Genomic DNA, 18,258 nt, shown 5'->3' with positions numbered 1-18,258 from the left:
TAGAGAACATATTTGCCAGGGTAGACACAGCCTGTCACAAGGTGCAGATCTATACTTGCCAGTATACTTGTCCAAACGTCTGAATACCGAGCAGGATGAGGATCACAGTTCATCAATATTTGGAGGATAACCGATGTTTTTTTGAATCCTTATTACATTGGTTGGGTTCAGCCTAAATGGATATGTTTTATCCCACTGATTTTAGTGGAAGCCAACCCATAAGTAATCTAGAGAACTAGTGTACTATTGATTTCAGCCATCATATGCTAAATAAATAAATAAATGATTTCAGCAACAGGGGTGTCATCAATTTCCCCAATTTTATTGACGGAGTCAATCAGGACAAAAAATAAGGCTAGTAAAAATACCCTGTTCCAAAGAGCTGAATGGGTAGAGCTGCTTGCTAGGCTATTACTTTTTATTTATATATTTATATACCAACCATTTTCCTCAATATGGCGATTTTTTTGTACTCAGTTGGGTTTTGAAAGCAGATCTCTTTTAATGTGCAGAACAGAAATATTTGGTGACAGACCTGGCAGGATCACATAGCAGGGATGAGCGTAGTGTACAAGACAGCAACGCAAAAGATTATAGAAGCTGCTTTTATAAGTTTATGAATGTGATTGTCCTTTTTACGCATTTTGTTGTTCCCTTTGGACACATCCAAAGTTAACAAGCTTGAAGATTTATTATTTGTCTTCTCAGTTTTCTCCTTTGAAGTTGAAAATACGTTTCCAAATCTTAAAACAGGCTTCCACATGAAAACAAATCAATTGCTTACATGGTATATCATATTCCTGCATGGCAAAACACTTTCCTTCTCCGTATATCAATTACCAAAGTATTTCAGGAAGCTGAAACCAATCAGGTTCTGACCATTATGCACAAGATCAGTTCAGAGGTTTCCATCTTCTGCTTGGGTTCCTATAAACTTCTTCATGTGAGGTAGGCTGTGGGTTTCTGAATTTACTTTAGTCCACCAAGGCAGCCATGCAACTTTCCTTGGCTACCTCCAAGTGCTAAATTACATGTCCATGAAAAAGCTTAACAAATTACAGTTCCAGTTCAAACGTTCATTTGTTATAGTATAAAAAAAACACAAAACTGTATATAATAACATACACATTAAGGTCTTTTTGGACCGTAAGGGACAAATTGACCATTTGTCTTCCAAACAAACAATTAACGATGTTGTTAATCCATGTATGTTAAACTTAAATTATTAACTGGACAATGAGCAACTAAATTACAGTTATGGAAGCTAATGGAGCTGCAAGGTGTACAATGAGCTGCTCTGTTTTGTTCTTATTGTATTTGAGTAAAAATATAGGAAGTGTTACAGAATTTTATTACATTGGTTTAAATAAGTCATTCTGACATTAGCAAGAAAGAAAGGGAACTGGATCATCAACCCAAGTAAAAACTTTGGAAGAAGTTTAAACTATTGAGATGTTACAGAATTCATCCTTTATGGCATAAAACAAGTAGTACTCCAATCCCACAGATCAGAGGCTTTAAAAAGGTGTTTATGGATACATCTATTCAGTGATTACAAATAAACTATATAACTACATCTTACATGTCAGAATATTTGAGATGAGGTGTACAATGCCACGCTTTTGCTTATACAAAGATAGCTGTCAACATCTGCCATCTAGAAACACCCCATGCACAAATTACACTGACATGACCTGTCAAGCATGCTTCGGGAGGCTTCAACATTCATTGTACATTACTTTCCTAGAGCAGGATTTACATAATGTGTAACTTGGGTTAAACAGCACGCCGGAAATAAATGGAGCAATTCTTGAGCAGAAAGAAGAATGTACTTTGAGTTCCAATTAAACACAGCTCATCTCTTAACTGCCAACTCCATTGCACTCCAAAAAAAAAGGCTTTTCTAAGAAATATTCATTCTAAAAAAATTCCTCTTCCTCATCAAAAAAGCCATTTTCCAGTGCATATGCACAGTCTGCGCTTGATACTGCTTGGCAGGCACCTTTATATTCCTGAATTGACTCATAAAGAGAGTAGAGTTGACACAGTAATGACATATCCAGCTGCCGGAGGCCAACCTAATAAGAAAGAAAACACACGTTAATATTATGCTTGATTTTATCTATAAGATGTTGGCCCATGCATATTTTTCCTATCACAATGATTTTATCCTCCTCAAAAAATAATAATAATAAAACCAGTATGCCTGTCAATTATACAGGAAGACTGAACTACAATATTTGGACATTTGCCAGACATTTGACTGGCAAAAGCCTTTCTTAAATACCTTTGGATTTAACTCATTTACAACTAAAGACAGATACTCCAAACAACAGTGAAAATCAAAGCAGGCGCCTTCTTTCTGAGATTAAGCAGAGAGAAAAAAATGCTACTTTGAAGGATTTTAATTTAAACGTAAAAAGCTTAACATTTTGATCCAAGAAAGTTTTAAATGGATAAAGAGGGCAGTATTTTAAAGAAAAAAAAATCCGATAAAAGGGCCTTCAAAACAGCAAAATTAATTAGCGTAATAGACTAGACCAGGGGTTGGCAACCTCGGCTCTTTTATGACTCGTGGACTTCAACTCCCAGAATTCCTGAGCCAGCTATGCTGGCTCAGGAATTCTGGGAGTTAAAGTCCACGAGTCATAAAAGAGCCGAGGTTGCCGACCCCTGGACTAGACATTTGTGAGAATGATGATTGTTTATTATTAAGGACAGTAGAATAGAACAGAATAGAATAGAATGGAATGGAATGGAATGGAATGGAATGGAATACAATACAATACAATACAATACAATACAATACAATACAATACTTTTTTGGCCAAGTGTGATTAGACACATAAGGAATTTGTCTCTGGTGTAAAAGTTCTGTGTAAGTAGGTAACTGGTAGATTTTACCAAACAAGATAAGAATAATGAGCTAAATTGTGACTGTAACTATAGGGAGCTAACTGAGATTAAAGTAGTAAAGAGAAAAAACGGGGTGGAGGAGGAGAAACCTGCACTTTATTTTTTTACAAAATTGACTTACTTTCTCAAAAAGGCAGCCACAAGAAAAGCTGTTAATTTAGGAGAAAGAGGGGGATGGCTCACTAGAACAATTTACAACTAAGGACATTTCACCAGATTTATTGCAGAAAATGTTTTGAAGAAATTGGAAAGAAGATGATTGGTTGCCAATAGTTTGGATGCTTTAAAAATAGAAGAAGGATTTGCAGGAATAAAAAAAAATATGTAAAAAGAAGAACTTAAGAAGATTGAAGAATCTTTGGGGAAATGGCTGGAGAATTACATTACTAATAAAATGGAAGTTTTGGAAAATAAGGCATGAGTTATAAATAGAGATGGAAAAGGATTTGGCATTATTGGAAAGAACTGAGAGAAAAATAAGATTTAAGATTTTAAGATATTTAAGATTTAGAGCAATTCCAGAAGGCCAGGGAGAAGATATCAGAAAAAAGTGTTAAATCTGTCCAATTTCCTGGATGGGGGGGGGAAGATAACATTGACACAGAGACTGATAAGGTTTGTAAGATTAATACAAGTTTTGCAAAATTATGAATTGTTCCAAGGGACATCCAGGAATAAGACCAGAGGTCATGTTTTACAGCAATATTTTAATACTATATTGCAGATTGATAATACAAATGAAATAGAACTTAAGAAAATTCCAGAAAAAATAGTATATACCGGTAAGTGAAAAGATTATTTTTCTGACAAATTTAAATAGAAGAATATTCCAGTTAGATGAGATAAGTTGAAAGGGGTGAGTTTTACTTTTAAAGACGAAGATTCACATTGAACTCTGTGCAGAGAGCAAGAGATGTTTGGGGAAAAATCTAAAGGGAGCCAATTTGGTCTAGTGATTTAAGGCTAGGCTAGAGACTGTGAGTTCTAGTTCTGTCTTACCCATGAAAGCCAGCTTGGTGACTTTGGGCCAGTCATTCTCAGCCCAGCTCACCTCACAGGGTGGCTGTTGTGGAGAAAACAGAAGGAAGGACTATTAGATATGCCTACTGCCTTGAGTTATTTTTAAAAATAATAAAGGCAGGATTAAAAAAAATTAAAACATAAATAAAAAAATAAGAAGTGGAGGAAAAACAAATGGAAGTGACAATGACAGGTAAAATCCGTTTTTCATAAAATCAGCACAACTAGCAAATCCAATCCAGTTTAGCTTGACCCTTAAAGAGCACTAAGATTGATAAAGTAGCTTTCTACAATGCTGGTTTATGTTCAGTTAACTACACTATTTCCCACCTTTCAGTGATTTCCCAGGCCAGATTAGGACTAGCTGCCTTTTAAAAAAAAAATGTAGGAAGGACATGGCCTGGATCTTTTGACCACTTCCATATGGTCATTTAATAATTTAAAAAGTGCAGGATATAACTGAAGTCTATGGCATTTTATAGTGTTTATACACAACATGTTACATTACTCCTTACTTTCTGCAGTTACCTCAATAAAGAACTATGCATGTGAAAGGGAAAAGTAGATCTTATTTGAAGTATAGTATTAATATTTCTTTTCTTTGAGCAGGGGGTTGGACTAGAAGACCTGCAAGGTCCCTTCCAACTCTGTTATTCTGTTAAGTACATAAGATCACAGTGGATTCCAGAGCTGCCCCAGCTTAGCTGATGTACCGTATATACTTGAATATAAGCCGACTCGAATATAAGCCGAGACCCCTAATTTTACCCCCCAAAAATGGAAAAAGTTGGTGACTCGAGTATAAGCCGAGGCTGGGAAATGCAGCAGCTCACCTTATGCTCCTCTCCAGAGATCTTCCCTCAGCAGCGGCCGGCAAAGTAGCTCGCACGCGAAACAAGCCCGGCAGAGGAGCCGGAGCGGCGAGCAGAGGCGCCCGGCCCAGATCCTGCAAGGCCCGGCCGAGACACGCCCCCAGCAGCGGAGCTGCTCCGGCTCCTCTGCCGGGCTTGTTTTGCATGTGAGCTACTTTGCCTGATGCTGAGAAGACCCGCTTGGGCACTCGGGTTGCTGTCAGTCTCCGCAGGCCCTTCTCGTTTCCAGGAACGTCAAGCGCGCTTGGCTCTCCACCCCCACGGCAGGGCAGGGCAGGGCAGAGACTTGCTCGCCCTTCTGACGGCCCTGAAGAGAAACGAAGGGCTTGCAAACTCCCCGCGAGAAGCTGGGCGAAGCGCGCGGCTGGGCGAGTGTGTGCCTGCGCGCGTATTTACGAAAGAAACGCTCCAAGAGTTCTTCTTTCTCCGCCCCCTTGGGGGGAACTCTAGCGACTGCTGTAGCCGCGCTTCTCTTCTCGGCTCCGAAAATAGGGATTTTTACTCTCTCTCTCTCTCTCTCTCCCCTCCCCACCCCGCATTCTCCTGCCTCTTCGATTGCGACAATAAAAGGGCGAAGGGTGCGCTGGTTTCTTCCTCCTTCCTCCCCCCCTCCCCTCCCCTCCCCGATTGTCAGGTGAGGCAGCTGGAGGTCTGGCCGGGAGATTGTAGCCGTTTTGAAACGCCGCGTCTTGAAACGCCCGATCAGCTGATTTTCGGGTGGAAGAGCCGCGGCTTGAATCTGCATCTGCCTGAATTAGACCGAAACGGCCTGAATTTGACCAGAGTTGCTTTGTAATGGCTGGAGGAACTGCAGAGGAGGTCTTGCCGGGAGATTGTGGCCGTTTTGAAACGCCGCGGCTTGAAACGCCCGATCAGCTGATTTTCGGGGCGGAAAGAGCCACGGCTTGAATCTGCTTGTATTTGTTTGAACTTAACCAGAAACGGCTCGTAATGGCTGGAGGAACTGCGGAGGGAGTGAATGCTCCAGCCTGGAATATTTGGAAAGGCTGGGGGAACCAGATGAACTGCAGCTTAAGCGACTGTTGCCGGAGGAGCCATGGCTTGAAACGCCCCAGTTTTGGGGCAGCGTTTGCTTGTTCCCTCCCTCCCTCCCTCCCTCCCCTTTCCCTCCTCTCTAAATCCTTCCTTCCTTCCTTCCTCCCTCCCTCCCTCCCTCCCTCCCTCCCCTTTCCCTCCTCTCTAAATCCATCCTTCCTTCCTTCCTTCCTTCCTTCCTTCCTTCCTTCCTTCCTTCCTTCCTTCCCCAGCCCTAATCTGGAAAGTGGAAGGAAAGAAGAGTAAAGGCTGGGCGGCGGAGGAGGGGAAGTTTAAAAAGGGGGCGGCGTTCCCTTTAAAAAGCCGCCCGCCACGCCGCGCTCCCTCGCAGCACTCGCGGCGGCTGGCTTCTTGGCTCCCGGTCTCCCCCAGGCTTCCCGGCTGTGATTGGCGAGCGAGCCTCCCGAGCTCCGTCGGCCGTGACATCAGCAGAAGCGGAGCAAGCAAAAGCGAAGGGGGAAGGAAGTTCACCAGCAGCACCTCGAGCCCGCTCCGAGCGCTGGCGGACGCGGAGCCGAAAGAGAAGCAGCATCTCTGCGCGCCCGGGCTGCTGGGGTGAAGTTGCAGCCGCCGCACCAACCAGCCGAGGAGAAGCAAGAGAAGGAAGTCGCCGCCGCTGCCCAGGCTGGGTTTCCTTGAAGGCTGCTGTTTGCACCCGGGAAGGAAAGTGCAGGAAAAAGGGCAAAGTGGCGAGCTAGCCCGGCATTCAACGTTTCTTCGCCGCTGCCATCCCCGAGAAGGCGAAGGGCTCCTATTTACAGCCACCCATCCGAGAGAAAAGCGGCTGTCGGTGCTTCGTCGGCCTTGATCCGGGACGCAGCCTGACCTCCCCTCGTCCCGGGAGACTCTCGCTTCCCCCCACCCCCCACCCCCCACCCTCCCTACATCCCGAGCCTTCCAGATCTTCGCCTGCCTACTCGCGAGCAGGCATGTTTTCCAGCCAATCCGGGCCTGGGAGCAGGGCGCCGGCGGCACGTCCACTTTCCCCGCACTCTCCGTTCAGACGGCGCCCTTTGAGCCTGGAGTGATGCGGACGTCGGAAAAGGGCGCCGGGCGAAAGCAGCAAAGCGGGATCGCCGCGTGCCCCCCACTCCTCCTCCTCCTCTTCTTCTTCTTCTTCCTCCTCCTGGTCGGCTTGACACCCCCATTTCGGCTGCTTCGCAAACTGCTTCCTCCACCCCACCCCACCCCACCTCACCCCTCCCCGCAAAAGATGCCGGGGTCGACAGCGTTTTTTCTACCCGGAACAAGCAAACACGCAGGCAACCCTGCACTATTCAGCTCAGTGAAGTCACGCTTGAAACGGCTTGAAACGCCCGATCAGCTGATTTTCGGGGCGGAAAGCGTGCGGTGTTGTTGTGTTTTTTTTCCTCCCCCCAAAAGTGAACGGCAGCTTTCCGTACTAGTGTATTGGCATGTCAAGGCAACCCTGCACTATTCAGCTCAGTGAAGTCACGCTTGGTTAAAAAACAGATTTAATAATAATAAGAAGAAGAAGAAGAAGTTGGGCTGATCAAATGTTTCAATAATGACTGAAGGAGAGCTGCTTGTACCTTGGTCTTTGTGCTGGTGTCTTGACATGCCAATACACTAGTACGGAAAGCTGCCGTTCACTTTCGGGGGGAGGAAAAAAAACACAACAACACCGCACGCTTTCCGCCCCGAAAATCAGCTGATCGGGCGTTTCAAGCCGTTTCAAGCGTGACTTCACTGAGCTGAATAGTGCAGGGTTGCCTGCGTGTTTGCTTGTTCCGGGTAGAAAAAACGCTGTCGACCCCGGCATCTTTTGCGGGGAGGGGTGAGGTGGGGTGGGGTGGGGTGGAGGAAGCAGTTTGCGAAGCAGCCGAAATGGGGGTGTCAAGCCGACCAGGAGGAGGAAGAAGAAGAAGAGGAGGAGGAGGAGGAGGAGTGGGGGGCACGCGGCGATCCCGCTTCGCTGCTTTCGCCCGGCGCCCTTTTCCGACTTCCGCATCACTCCAGGCTCAAAGGGCGCCGTCTGAACGGAGAGTGCGGGGAAAGTGGACGTGCCGCCGGCGCCCTGCTCCCAGGCCCGGATTGGCTGGAAAACATGCCTGCTCGCGAGTAGGCAGGCGAAGATCTGGAAGGCTCGGAATGTAGGGAGGGTGGGGGGTGGGGGGTGGGGGGAAGCGAGAGTCTCCCGGGACGAGGGGAGGTCAGGCTGCGTCCCGGATCAAGGCCGACGAAGCACCGACAGCCGCTTTTCTCTCGGATGGGTGGCTGTAAATAGGAGCCCTTCGCCTTCTCGGGGATGGCAGCGGCGAAGAAACGTTGAATGCCGGGCTAGCTCGCCACTTTGCCCTTTTTCCTGCACTTTCCTTCCCGGGTGCAAACAGCAGCCTTCAAGGAAACCCAGCCTGGGCAGCGGCGGTGACTTCCTTCTCTTGCTTCTCCTCGGCTGGTTGGTGCGGCGGCTGCAACTTCACCCCAGCAGCCCGGGCGCGCAGAGATGCTGCTTCTCTTTCGGCTCCGCGTCCGCCAGCGCTCGGAGCGGGCTCGAGGTGCTGCTGGTGAACTTCCTTCCCCCTTCGCTTTTGCTTGCTCCGCTTCTGCTGTCACGGCCGCCGGAGCTCCGGAGGCTCGCTCGCCAATCACAGCCGGGAAGCCTGGGGGAGACCGGGAGCCAAGAAGCCAGCCGCCGCGAGTGCTGCGAGGGAGCGCGGCGTGGCGGGCGGCTTTTTAAAGGGAACGCCGCCCCCTTTTTAAACTTCCCCTCCTCCTCCGCCCAGCCTTTACTCTTCTTTCCTTCCACTTTCCGGATTAGGGCTGGGGAAGGAAGGAAGGAAGGAAGGAAGGAAGGAAGGAAGGAAGGAAGGAAGGAAGGAAGGAAGGAAGGAAGGAAGGATTTAAAGAGGAGGGAAAGGGGAGGGAGGGAGGGAGGGAGGAAGGAAGGAAGGAAGGAAGGAAGGATTTAGAGAGGAGGGAAAGGGGAGGGAGGGAGGGAGGGAGGGAACAAGCAAACGCTGCCCCAAAACTGGGGCGTTTCAAGCCATGGCTCCTCCGGCAACAGTCGCTTAAGCTGCAGTTCATCTGGTTCCCCCAGCCTTTCCAAATATTCCAGGCTGGAGCATTCACTCCCTCCGCAGTTCCTCCAGCCATTACGAGCCGTTTCTGGTTAAGTTCAAACAAATACAAGCAGATTCAAGCCGTGGCTCTTTCCGCCCCGAAAATCAGCTGATCGGGCGTTTCAAGCCGCGGCGTTTCAAAACGGCCACAATCTCCCGGCAAGACCTCCTCTGCAGTTCCTCCAGCCATTACAAAGCAACTCTGGTCAAATTCAGGCCGTTTCGGTCTAATTCAGGCAGATGCAAACAGATTCAAGCCGCGGCTCTTCCACCTGAAAATCAGCTGATCGGGCGTTTCAAAACGGCCACAATCTCCCGGCAAGACCTCCTCTGCAGTTCCTCCAGCCATTACAAAGCAACTCTGGTCAAATTCAGGCCGTTTTGGTCTAATTCAGGCAGATGCAAACAGATTCAAGCCGCGGCTCTTCCACCCGAAAATCAGCTGATCGGGCGTTTCAAGACGCGGCGTTTCAAAACGGCTACAATCTCCCGGCCAGACCTCCAGCTGCCTCACCTGACAATCGGGGAGGGGAGGGGAGGGGGGGAGGAAGGAGGAAGAAACCAGCGCACCCTTCGCCCTTTTATTGTCGCAATCGAAGAGGCAGGAGAATGCGGGGTGGGGAGGGGAGAGAGAGAGAGAGAGAGAGTAAAAATCCCTATTTTCGGAGCCGAGAAGAGAAGCGCGGCTACAGCAGTCGCTAGAGTTCCCCCCAAGGGGGCGGAGAAAGAAGAACTCTTGGAGCGTTTCTTTCGTAAATACGCGCGCAGGCACACACTCGCCCAGCCGCGCGCTTCGCCCAGCTTCTCGCGGGGAGTTTGCAAGCCCTTCGTTTCTCTTCAGGGCCGTCAGAAGGGCGAGCAAGTCTCTGCCCTGCCCTGCCCTGCCGTGGGGGTGGAGAGCCAAGCGCGCTTGACGTTCCTGGAAACGAGAAGGGCCTGCGGAGACTGACAGCAACCCGAGTGCCCAAGCGGGTCTTCTCAGCATCAGGCAAAGTAGCTCACATGCAAAACAAGCCCGGCAGAGGAGCCGGAGCAGCTCCGCTGCTGGGGGCGTGTCTCGGCCGGGCCTTGCAGGATCTGGGCCGGGCGCCTCTGCTCGCCGCTCCGGCTCCTCTGCCGGGCTTGTTTCGCATGTGATTCCGGGCCAGGTGCTGCTGAGGGCGAGCAGAGGCACCCGGGCGACCCCAGCAGCATCAGGCAAAGTAGCTCGGCCGCGCGCAAGTCCTCGGTAAGTTCTTTTTTTTTTGTTGACTGGAGTATAAGCCGAAGTGGATTTTTTCAGCCCAAAAAGTGGGCTGAAAAATTCGGCTTATACTCAAGTATATACGGTATATTATTCTTAACTGTATGTTTCAACCTGTATCCCACCAAGACACTTTTAACTAATGATATTCTAAAAAGCAGCTTATGAAATGAACTGTAATGAGAGGAAAGATAAGGGAGAATGTTCAATGTATCCCATTCTCTCCTGCCTTTTAGGCAACTGCTCATCTCTGCAAACTTCTAATGCAAAGAGAAAGAAAACAGAATAGATCTTTGCTGCATTTAAATTTATATGCTGCAAATTCCAAGATTAGTTTGCTTGCAGAAAAAAACCCAAACAAATAAAGCAGTGCTACACAGCTTCCAGGTAATATTACCACTGTTTTCCTGCTTTTAGGTGGACCAAGATATGACATCATTTGTTAATCAAAATAAATAATTACAAGGTAATGTTAAAATTAACTTGAAGATGTGTCTTGAAGTATCCAGGCCATGTAGTAAAACCTACTATAATACAGACAGATAGATATACATTAGACAAAGCAGAGAGAAAATGTATACCGGTAAACAAGTTTTTGAAATGAATACAAGATATATATGGCAAGAAAACTATCCAGAAGATATAAATACAGATACAATAGTACTTCCATCTAATTAGTTTCTTATCCCTAAGATACAATCTCATCATTATATATAAATCACACAGCCAAACTCCAGGAAATCAGAATAAAGGATTCTGAGGAAAGTCAATTCGCATGCTGCATGATATGCCCACTATTTAAACTAGTAGCAATAATATCATAAACTTTCCCAACTCTCCGCTAAAATAAGGAAAATGCTGTGAGAAAAAGTTAGCCTTTTCTACACCCCACACCTCAGTCCCATTCTTTTCCCATCCTTGTTAAAAATGACTGCTTGTTTGGGGGGTAATTTGCATATCAACAAATAGCTTCAGTGACTGCATTGAAAGGAAGGAATGGAAAACACAAGTAAGTTTTTGGTTTCAATTTCTGCCTGTTAAAGACAGTATCTCTTAGATGAGAGATAGGCAGTTTATTTATTCCGGTTGTTTTGGACTACAATTTCCAGAGTACCTGACTAGTGACTAAGGTATTTGTAGTCCAAAACATTTGCCTGATAACCAGTTGCCTTTTGTTATTCAGTCATTGTATAAGTTCAGATCTTCAAACTTTTGTGTGGTGCTGCTTATGTCATCAGTGATAGTATCTAGCCAACTTATTTGCTGTCGGCCTCTTCAAAGGCTCTGATTTTTCCAAGCAACTCATCTCCAATTACTCTTGCATTTACATTAAGTGTGCAAAGTATGTCAGCTTTAGCCTCATTATTAATGCTTTTGATATGTAGTCTAACTTTAATTCATCTAGGATCCAGTGATTTTTTTTTCTTCTTGCAGTCCAGTGTCATCAGCCATCTTCCCCAGAAGCACAATACATAGTCCTCAACTTATCTTTATTCAAGCTTTCTGTTGATCCCACTTTCATAACTGTATGTTACGGCTATAGCCCTGACAAAACATACTTTTGAAGTCAAGATGTCTTTGCACTTCAATATTCTTCCAGATTTATCATAGTCTTTATGACAATGCTAAATGAGGGGGACTTACAATCGGTCCTAGTAGTTGTGGCCATCACAGTGTTCCTACAATCACTATTAGGGCACTTGACAACTGACTCGTAATTATAACAGTCGCACTGTTCTACAGTCATTTGATCCTTTGTGGCCTTCCCTGCCAGCTCCCCACAGGCAGGGTCAATGGGGAAGCTGGCAAGAGGTTGCAAGTGGCTCCCATTCCCACTGCTTTTTCTTCCAAGGAACCCTGGGTGGCATGGGCATCTTGTGCTCTGCAGTGTCCACTCACAGCACCCACTTGCCCGCACTCTGTGGCACTCACCTGTGGCTCTTGCCTACCAACTCATAGCTTTGCCCAACAGCCTGCTTGCTTGGAGCAGTTTCGGTATCTCTTCCCATGTTTGTATCACTTGAGATGCTTGCTTAATGATCTACAATCCTCACTTAACAATGGCAACAGGGATTTCTGAGATTGCTGTTGAGCAGTGTGGTCATGTGTCATCACACTTTACGATTGCATCACTTAGTGACAGAAATTCCAGTCCCAGTTGCATCATACCCTGAGGACTACCTGTATTCTGTCTTAACTGTGTTACCTGATCATCTTGAATAGGCAATTTGCCAAGTGCAGAAGTGCACTTGTGGATACTCTTAACAACATGGTAAATTCAGCCACCTCAGCTGCCTATTAAAAATGATCAGGAAGCACAGTTAGAATGGAACCTACAGAAAGAAAAAATCCTAGATAAAAACAGACATATTTTTGAAACTTTCCTTTTCCATTATTCATTGGATATTAGCAATGTGATCTCAGCTGCCTGTTTTGAATCCAACATGTACATCTGACAGTTATCATTCTCTGTATGGTTAAAATCTAGATGGCAAAACCATAAGCACAGTACTGTCTTATTTATTTATTTATTTATTTATTTATTTATTTATTTATTTATTTATTTATTTATTTATTTAAATTCCATTTATATCCCACCCTTCTCCGAAGACTCAGGGCGGCTTACAAGCTTAGCAGTAGCCTTCATTCTATGTATATGCCTGCTTATTAGGGCTTTCACACACACCCCAAGCGGCATTATTACAAAATCAGCTTAATTGCCCCCAACAATCTGGGACCTCATTTTACCTACCTCGGAAGGATGGAAGGCTGAGTCAACCTTGAGCCTGGTGGGATGCGAACCTGCACTAATTGCAGGCAGTTGGTGTTATTTAAGGAGGCATTAGCCCACTGCTCCACCAAGGCTCTTATTACCATTGATGTAAGTGCAAATATTAAATCCTTGATTCACGTTCACAATTGGTACTGGAATTTCCCTTGCTAGGTTTAGAGGTAAATCTAGATCTTCTATCTAGTGCTCCCATCTGCTTAGTAGGTGGGGAATGCTGAGTGGTATCCCAACGTACACCAAGAGAAAACTGCATTTCTTGAAATCAGAAGGAGTCCAGTTTGATTATTCTGATTTTTGTATTGAAAGGCCTAAACATGTGGGAACTGTAATTCATTTTATCTGATGCATGGAGTAGTATATTTATTTTATTTTATTTAAATAAACTGAGTTAAACTCAGTTAAACTGAGATGAGATCTAAGGCATGTTTCTCCTATTATGCTGAAATTGAAGAAGTCATCAGTACACTAACCGTGACTGGTAAGTTTTGACAGACTTGCTATGAGGGTAGATTTTGCTAGAGAGAAATATGTATTAGCTCGGCCACTTCTTTCATTCCACTACATCATAATGAATTCAGATAATATTTCCAGAAGCTTTTATTTCTAGGCTGACAGCACCACGCCACAAATATTACAAAGAGAAAATGCTTAGCTCACATTTTGAGCTAGCTAGATTTAAAATGATAATGAATGGTGCATATTTATGTAGAGACATGTATCAGTCTATGGGAGGGAGTTGTAATGACTAAGAAAAAAAGACTGCTTAATCAGAGGTGTGCCAGGCAGGAATAAATCACTGTTGCCTTCAGGAATTTCATGTCAGATCCAACACAAAGGCTTTAAGTTAACCTAATAATTAAATCCTATTTCACTTCACTGTAAGTGGAAAACTTGTTTACTTTGGAACTCCCCTTTGGTCAAAACCACACATTTTAAACACAGAAAATGTTTTAGACTAGAATGTTGAAGGTTTTTTTTGCCATGACAATAAAACAATTCATTGTTATTGAGATACAGTTTCAGCCAAATGGAAAACCAGGGTTGTGATTCAGAGTTAAGTCAATTAGTCCTGTCTTCCATCTCCTATTTGCTCTGAAATATGGCATACTCCCTATATTTTAATCTGTAAACTGACTGCTTGTTTGAAAACCAATGTAAATTTACAGCTGTCAGGAATCGGCATTCAGCCCAGGGACCATTCCTGCCTAAAGCAAAAGCCAATGCGCCACACTTCAAAAGATAGAACCAAAGATGTCCATGAAGTCACATTCCATTTTCCAAACCACAATAAAATAATTCTAATTCGAAATCTGAAGAGAGTAAAGAAAGATTGTTTATGCACAATAAGAACATCGTTAAGGAAGAAGACAGGATGAAAAAAAGAATTCCAACTGGAACAGAATTTCTCTAGAGGAACTGATAGATAAAATTACATTCCTTTGTTTTAAGAGGAAAAAGAAAGAGCTTTCAAATTTCCTATTTAGTTTACTGTTTCCTATTTAGAAAAAAAGAGTGAGTGTTGGAGAATGGGAGGGAAAAAAATGGAGTCAAAATGAAAGGATGTCTTGTCAAAACATCTTTTAGATGACATCAGAAACCTAAGATTTTCCATCCTGCTGAGATTTTTGCATTAGGTTTTTACTTTCTTTGAACTCCAGGCAGAACATTACAGTCACTATCCCTGGTTTGTTGTTAAGAGATGATAATAACTACCTAAGTAACTACACCACAGGCCAAAGAATAGTACAACCAGTTCCACAGACTAAAGGAGACTTTGGCTTGGCTTTTTCCAACAGCAGCTTCTATTCTCTTGCCAAGACTCTTCTATATCTGAAGGGTGATTTGTTAAAATAATCTTATGTTAATTTAGTGTGTGTTTTAAAACTTCACAGACCAATTAAACTCCTGTACAGCGAAGAAATTTTCCAAGTGTGGCCATAATTGTTAATTTTGTTTAAGCAACTTTTGCTTACACTTTTCAAAAGTTTAGACCCTTTCTGTTTCTTTCCTCTAAAGCTGGGGTGTCAAACTCAATTTCATTGAGGGCCGCATCAGCATTGCGGTTGCCCTCAGGGGGCCGGGTGGGTGTGGCCACGGTGGGCGTGGCTAGAGTGCATATGGCCTACTGGGTGGGCGTGGCCAGCTCTACATCGTTTGCATCAAGGGTGCCTATGGGGTCTGGGCAGGAGTGGGACAGATCTGAGGGTCTCTGGCAGAAGGAGGGTCTCTGGGCCAGGGCCAAGGCAGTGGGGGCCGTTCCCTCACTGTTTCCAGGATGGCTTCGTGGGCCACATGAAACCACTTCGCGGGCCAGATCCGGCCCCCGGGCCTTGTGTTTGACATGTCTGCTCTAAAGGAACATTTGTTAGCTATAGCAACTTTAAAATAGGTGGACTTCAACTCCCAGAATTTCCCCAGCCAGGAATTAATTGACTGCTCTGAAGCTGTTTATAATCATTTCCATCTTAGAGATGGGGGGGAAAGGAAGTAAAAGCAAAGCCTATGGCATCCAAGATTAATGCAAAAAAGCTCAACAAATTTGATTTAAAAGAGCCAGTTTGGTTTAGTGATTAAGGCACCAGGCTAGAAACCAAGAAACTGTGAGTTCTACTCCAGTCTTAGCCATAAAAACCAGCTGGGTGACTTTGGACCATCATTCTCTCTCAGCCAAAGTTACTCACAGGGTTGTTTTGGGGAAAATAGGAGGAGAAAGGGATAGTAGATGTATTTGCCACCTTGAGTTTAATAATAATAATGATGTTGATGATGATGATGGCAGGATTTTTAAAAAGATCTTAAATAAGAGTTTTAGAAAGCAGCAAAGTGGAAAATAATCTAACTCTCCTGAGGAAGAACTTCTACAACCAGGGCACCATCTCATTTTATTAAATTATTTCAATAGAAAATGGGGCTGGCTATTGTCCAAACCCCTCTAGTATTTATATCCTGTAATGTGTTACAAGAATTAAAGCCCTTCATCTATGTTCTGAGTAAATTCCGAAGCAGCCTGCCTTGTAATATTTGTGTGTGTGTAGGTCTTGGCGTATTTGGGTCTTTTCCCGTGTAAGATTGAGGGTGTCTTGGCGACGTTTCGACGAGGTCCCACTCATCATCTTCAGGCTTGTGTCTTCGGCTTCGTGCTGAAGATGATGAGTGGGACCTCGTCGAAACGTCGCCAAGACACCCTCAATCTTACACGGGAATATATATATATATATATATAAGGGACGCGGTGGCTCAGTGGGTTAGGATGCTGAGCTTATCGATCAGAAGGGGTCGGCAGTTTGGCGGGTTGAATTCCGAGTGCCGTGTAACAGAGTGAGCGCCTGTTACTCGTCCCAGCTTCTGCCAACCTAGCAGTTCGAAAGCACGTAAAAATGCAAGTAGAAAAATAGGAACCACTACGGTGGGAAGGTAACAGCGTTCCGTGCGCCTTTGGCGTCTAGTCATGCCGGCCACATGACCATGGAGACATCCTCGGACAAGCGCTGGCTCTTCGGCTTTGAAACGGAGATGAGCACCGGCCCCTAGAGTTGGAAACGACTAGCACGCATGTGCGGGGGAACCTTTACCTATACATACATACATACATATGTATATATATATATATATACAGAGAGAGAGAGAGAGAGAGAGAGAGAGAGAGAGAGAGATTCCCCAGTTCTATGCCAATGTAAACTTGAAGAAACAGGACTGGAGCTTGCAAGGTCCCAGCTGAAAGCTCTTCTCTTTCAACCACTACTCTGCCCAATATGCACTGCAGCAGAGAGAGGGTTTTCTGGTTTTCCTAGCCTAACTTAAACGTTCACGAAGCATCACGCATTCAAAGAATCTGCGCCTTAAAACTGCCACAAAAGTTTCCAAGCAACCCACCCCTCTGGCTTAGAAATTAAAAAAAAAAATCCTGCAAGCCAAAAATACCAGAGACCCCCCCCCCCCGAGGCTGGGGGGGTAGGCGGGCGGGGGAAAAAAGCTTCTAATCGTGTTAAGATAAACACGAGGCGTTGCGATTGTTATTATTTTTTTAAGTTGGGAGATAAGTTGCAACCGCCTGGTTTATTCAGCCACGCGTTTCGTGCCGGCGACACATTCTCCGGGAGCAGAAATCGGCCCGAGGTGCCAGCCGCGGATATCCAGGGCAGCCTTCGAGGGAGCCGTCCGAAGAAACGAGGCTGAATTTGCTCCGATTTTCTCGCCTGGCTTCTCTCACTTTGCTAAAGCCAAGGCTGGCCTTGCCCACGGGGGTTCAATTAAGCCCTGGCTCGACCGAGGGAGTTTCGGTGCACGGCATTTCGTGAAAGTACACGAGGGGAGAGAGGAGGGGGGGGCAAATAAAGATCCCCCTCCCAAAAAAAATGTTCCAAGGACAGAGTTTTCCTGGTCCAGGAATGCGCCGCTTCTTCGCGGCGGTACGCCCAGCAGCTCCCGGGCGGTCTTGGCAGCAGCCGCCGCCGCCGCCGCCTACTACTCACCATCTCTTTACGGAGCAGGGCCAAGGCGGCGTCGAGGTTCGGGGGCTTCGGCGGGCGAGGAGATCCTCGCCCCCCTCCGACGCCGCCGACGCCGCCGCCGCGGCTACCTCTCCGGCTCAGTTCGTCCTGAATGCGAGACTTCTGCGCGTAGAGCCGCTCCAGGTCTCTCCAGCGCCCTCCGGCTCCGCCGGGGGCGCCTCCGCTGGAAGAAGAATTCAGTAAGCCGCTCAGGCTCTTGGGCAGCGGAGGCAGCCCCGAGCCGCCGCTGTCGATGCTCCAAGGCAGCCCCGACGCGCTCATGGCGCTCGGAGGGACGTCGCCTCCGAGGCAGCCGAAGGCGGTTAATCCGCGGCGACAAAACAACGTCGCGCCGCCGCCGCACCTCCAGCCTGCATTGAGAAAAGCCTCTTTCTGTCCGGCTTCGGGCCCGCCCCCTTTGGCCGGCCTCGCCTCAGCCCGCCCCGCCCCGCCCTCTTCGGGCCTTGGCTTTCAGGAGCGGCCCCTGAAAGGAAACGAAAAGCCAGCGAGCGATCGGAAAAACGGGCTCCCGAAGAGGAGCGGCCGAAACAGAAAGCGTCGAGTGGTACCGCACGGCTGTCCTCCGGTGACTTCCTCGGAGCAAAGTCGGCGAGGTCAGCCCGGAGTTCAAAGAACTGAAACAGACTACAGGTAGTAAGCAGTCCTTCGGCTTGACGGCCACAACCGAGCCCAGCGTTTATGTTGTGAAGTGAGAATTTGTTAAGTGACTTTTGCCCCCATGTTACCACGTTTCTTGCCGGAGTTGTTAAGCGAATCACTGCAGTCG

At 46.3% G+C, this 18,258-nt stretch overlaps 2 protein-coding genes across 6 annotated transcripts in view; one reads left to right on the top strand and one right to left on the bottom strand.

The window, feature by feature from the left end:
• ARV1 (ARV1 homolog, fatty acid homeostasis modulator) overlaps window positions 1–18,258 on the top strand; it is a 51,696-nt gene that overhangs the window by 18,069 nt on the left and 15,369 nt on the right. Inside the window, exon 6 of one of the 5 annotated variants that reach the window (XR_014492342.1) lies at window positions 11,625–12,705. The exons of 3 other annotated variants lie outside the window; for them this stretch is intronic. The gene's annotated coding sequence lies outside the window, so the exon portion shown is untranslated. Of the gene's footprint in view, window positions 1–10,426; window positions 10,483–11,624; window positions 12,706–18,258 lie in introns of those variants that run through there. One more of the 5 variants, XR_014492343.1, reaches the window with a different exon arrangement.
• Window positions 191–17,837, bottom strand: FAM89A (family with sequence similarity 89 member A). The gene is made up of 2 exons (XM_083361349.1): window positions 17,454–17,837; window positions 191–2,078 (listed from the first exon to the last, which is right to left on the bottom strand). Exons 1-2 carry the CDS (start codon window positions 17,751–17,753, stop codon window positions 1,920–1,922), a joined length of 459 nt encoding a protein of 152 aa, XP_083217475.1. The 5' UTR covers window positions 17,754–17,837; the 3' UTR covers window positions 191–1,919.

This window comes from Vipera ursinii (assembly GCF_947247035.1).
Source record: "Vipera ursinii genome assembly, chromosome: 1".
NCBI lineage: Eukaryota > Metazoa > Chordata > Lepidosauria > Squamata > Viperidae > Vipera > Vipera ursinii.
Note: the sequence above shows the minus strand (reverse complement) of the source record. Positions and strands in the feature narration are given on the sequence as shown.

Bases quoted from the DNA above. Each gene is read 5' to 3' on its own strand.
- FAM89A (XM_083361349.1), bottom strand. From the start codon at position 17,753: ATGAGCGCGTCGGGGCTGCCTTGGAGCATCGACAGCGGCGGCTCGGGG. The intron at 2,079-17,453 runs GTGAGTAGTAGG...CTTTCTTATTAG, and splicing joins CCCTGCTCCGTAAAGAGATG to GTTGGCCTCCGGCAGCTGGA.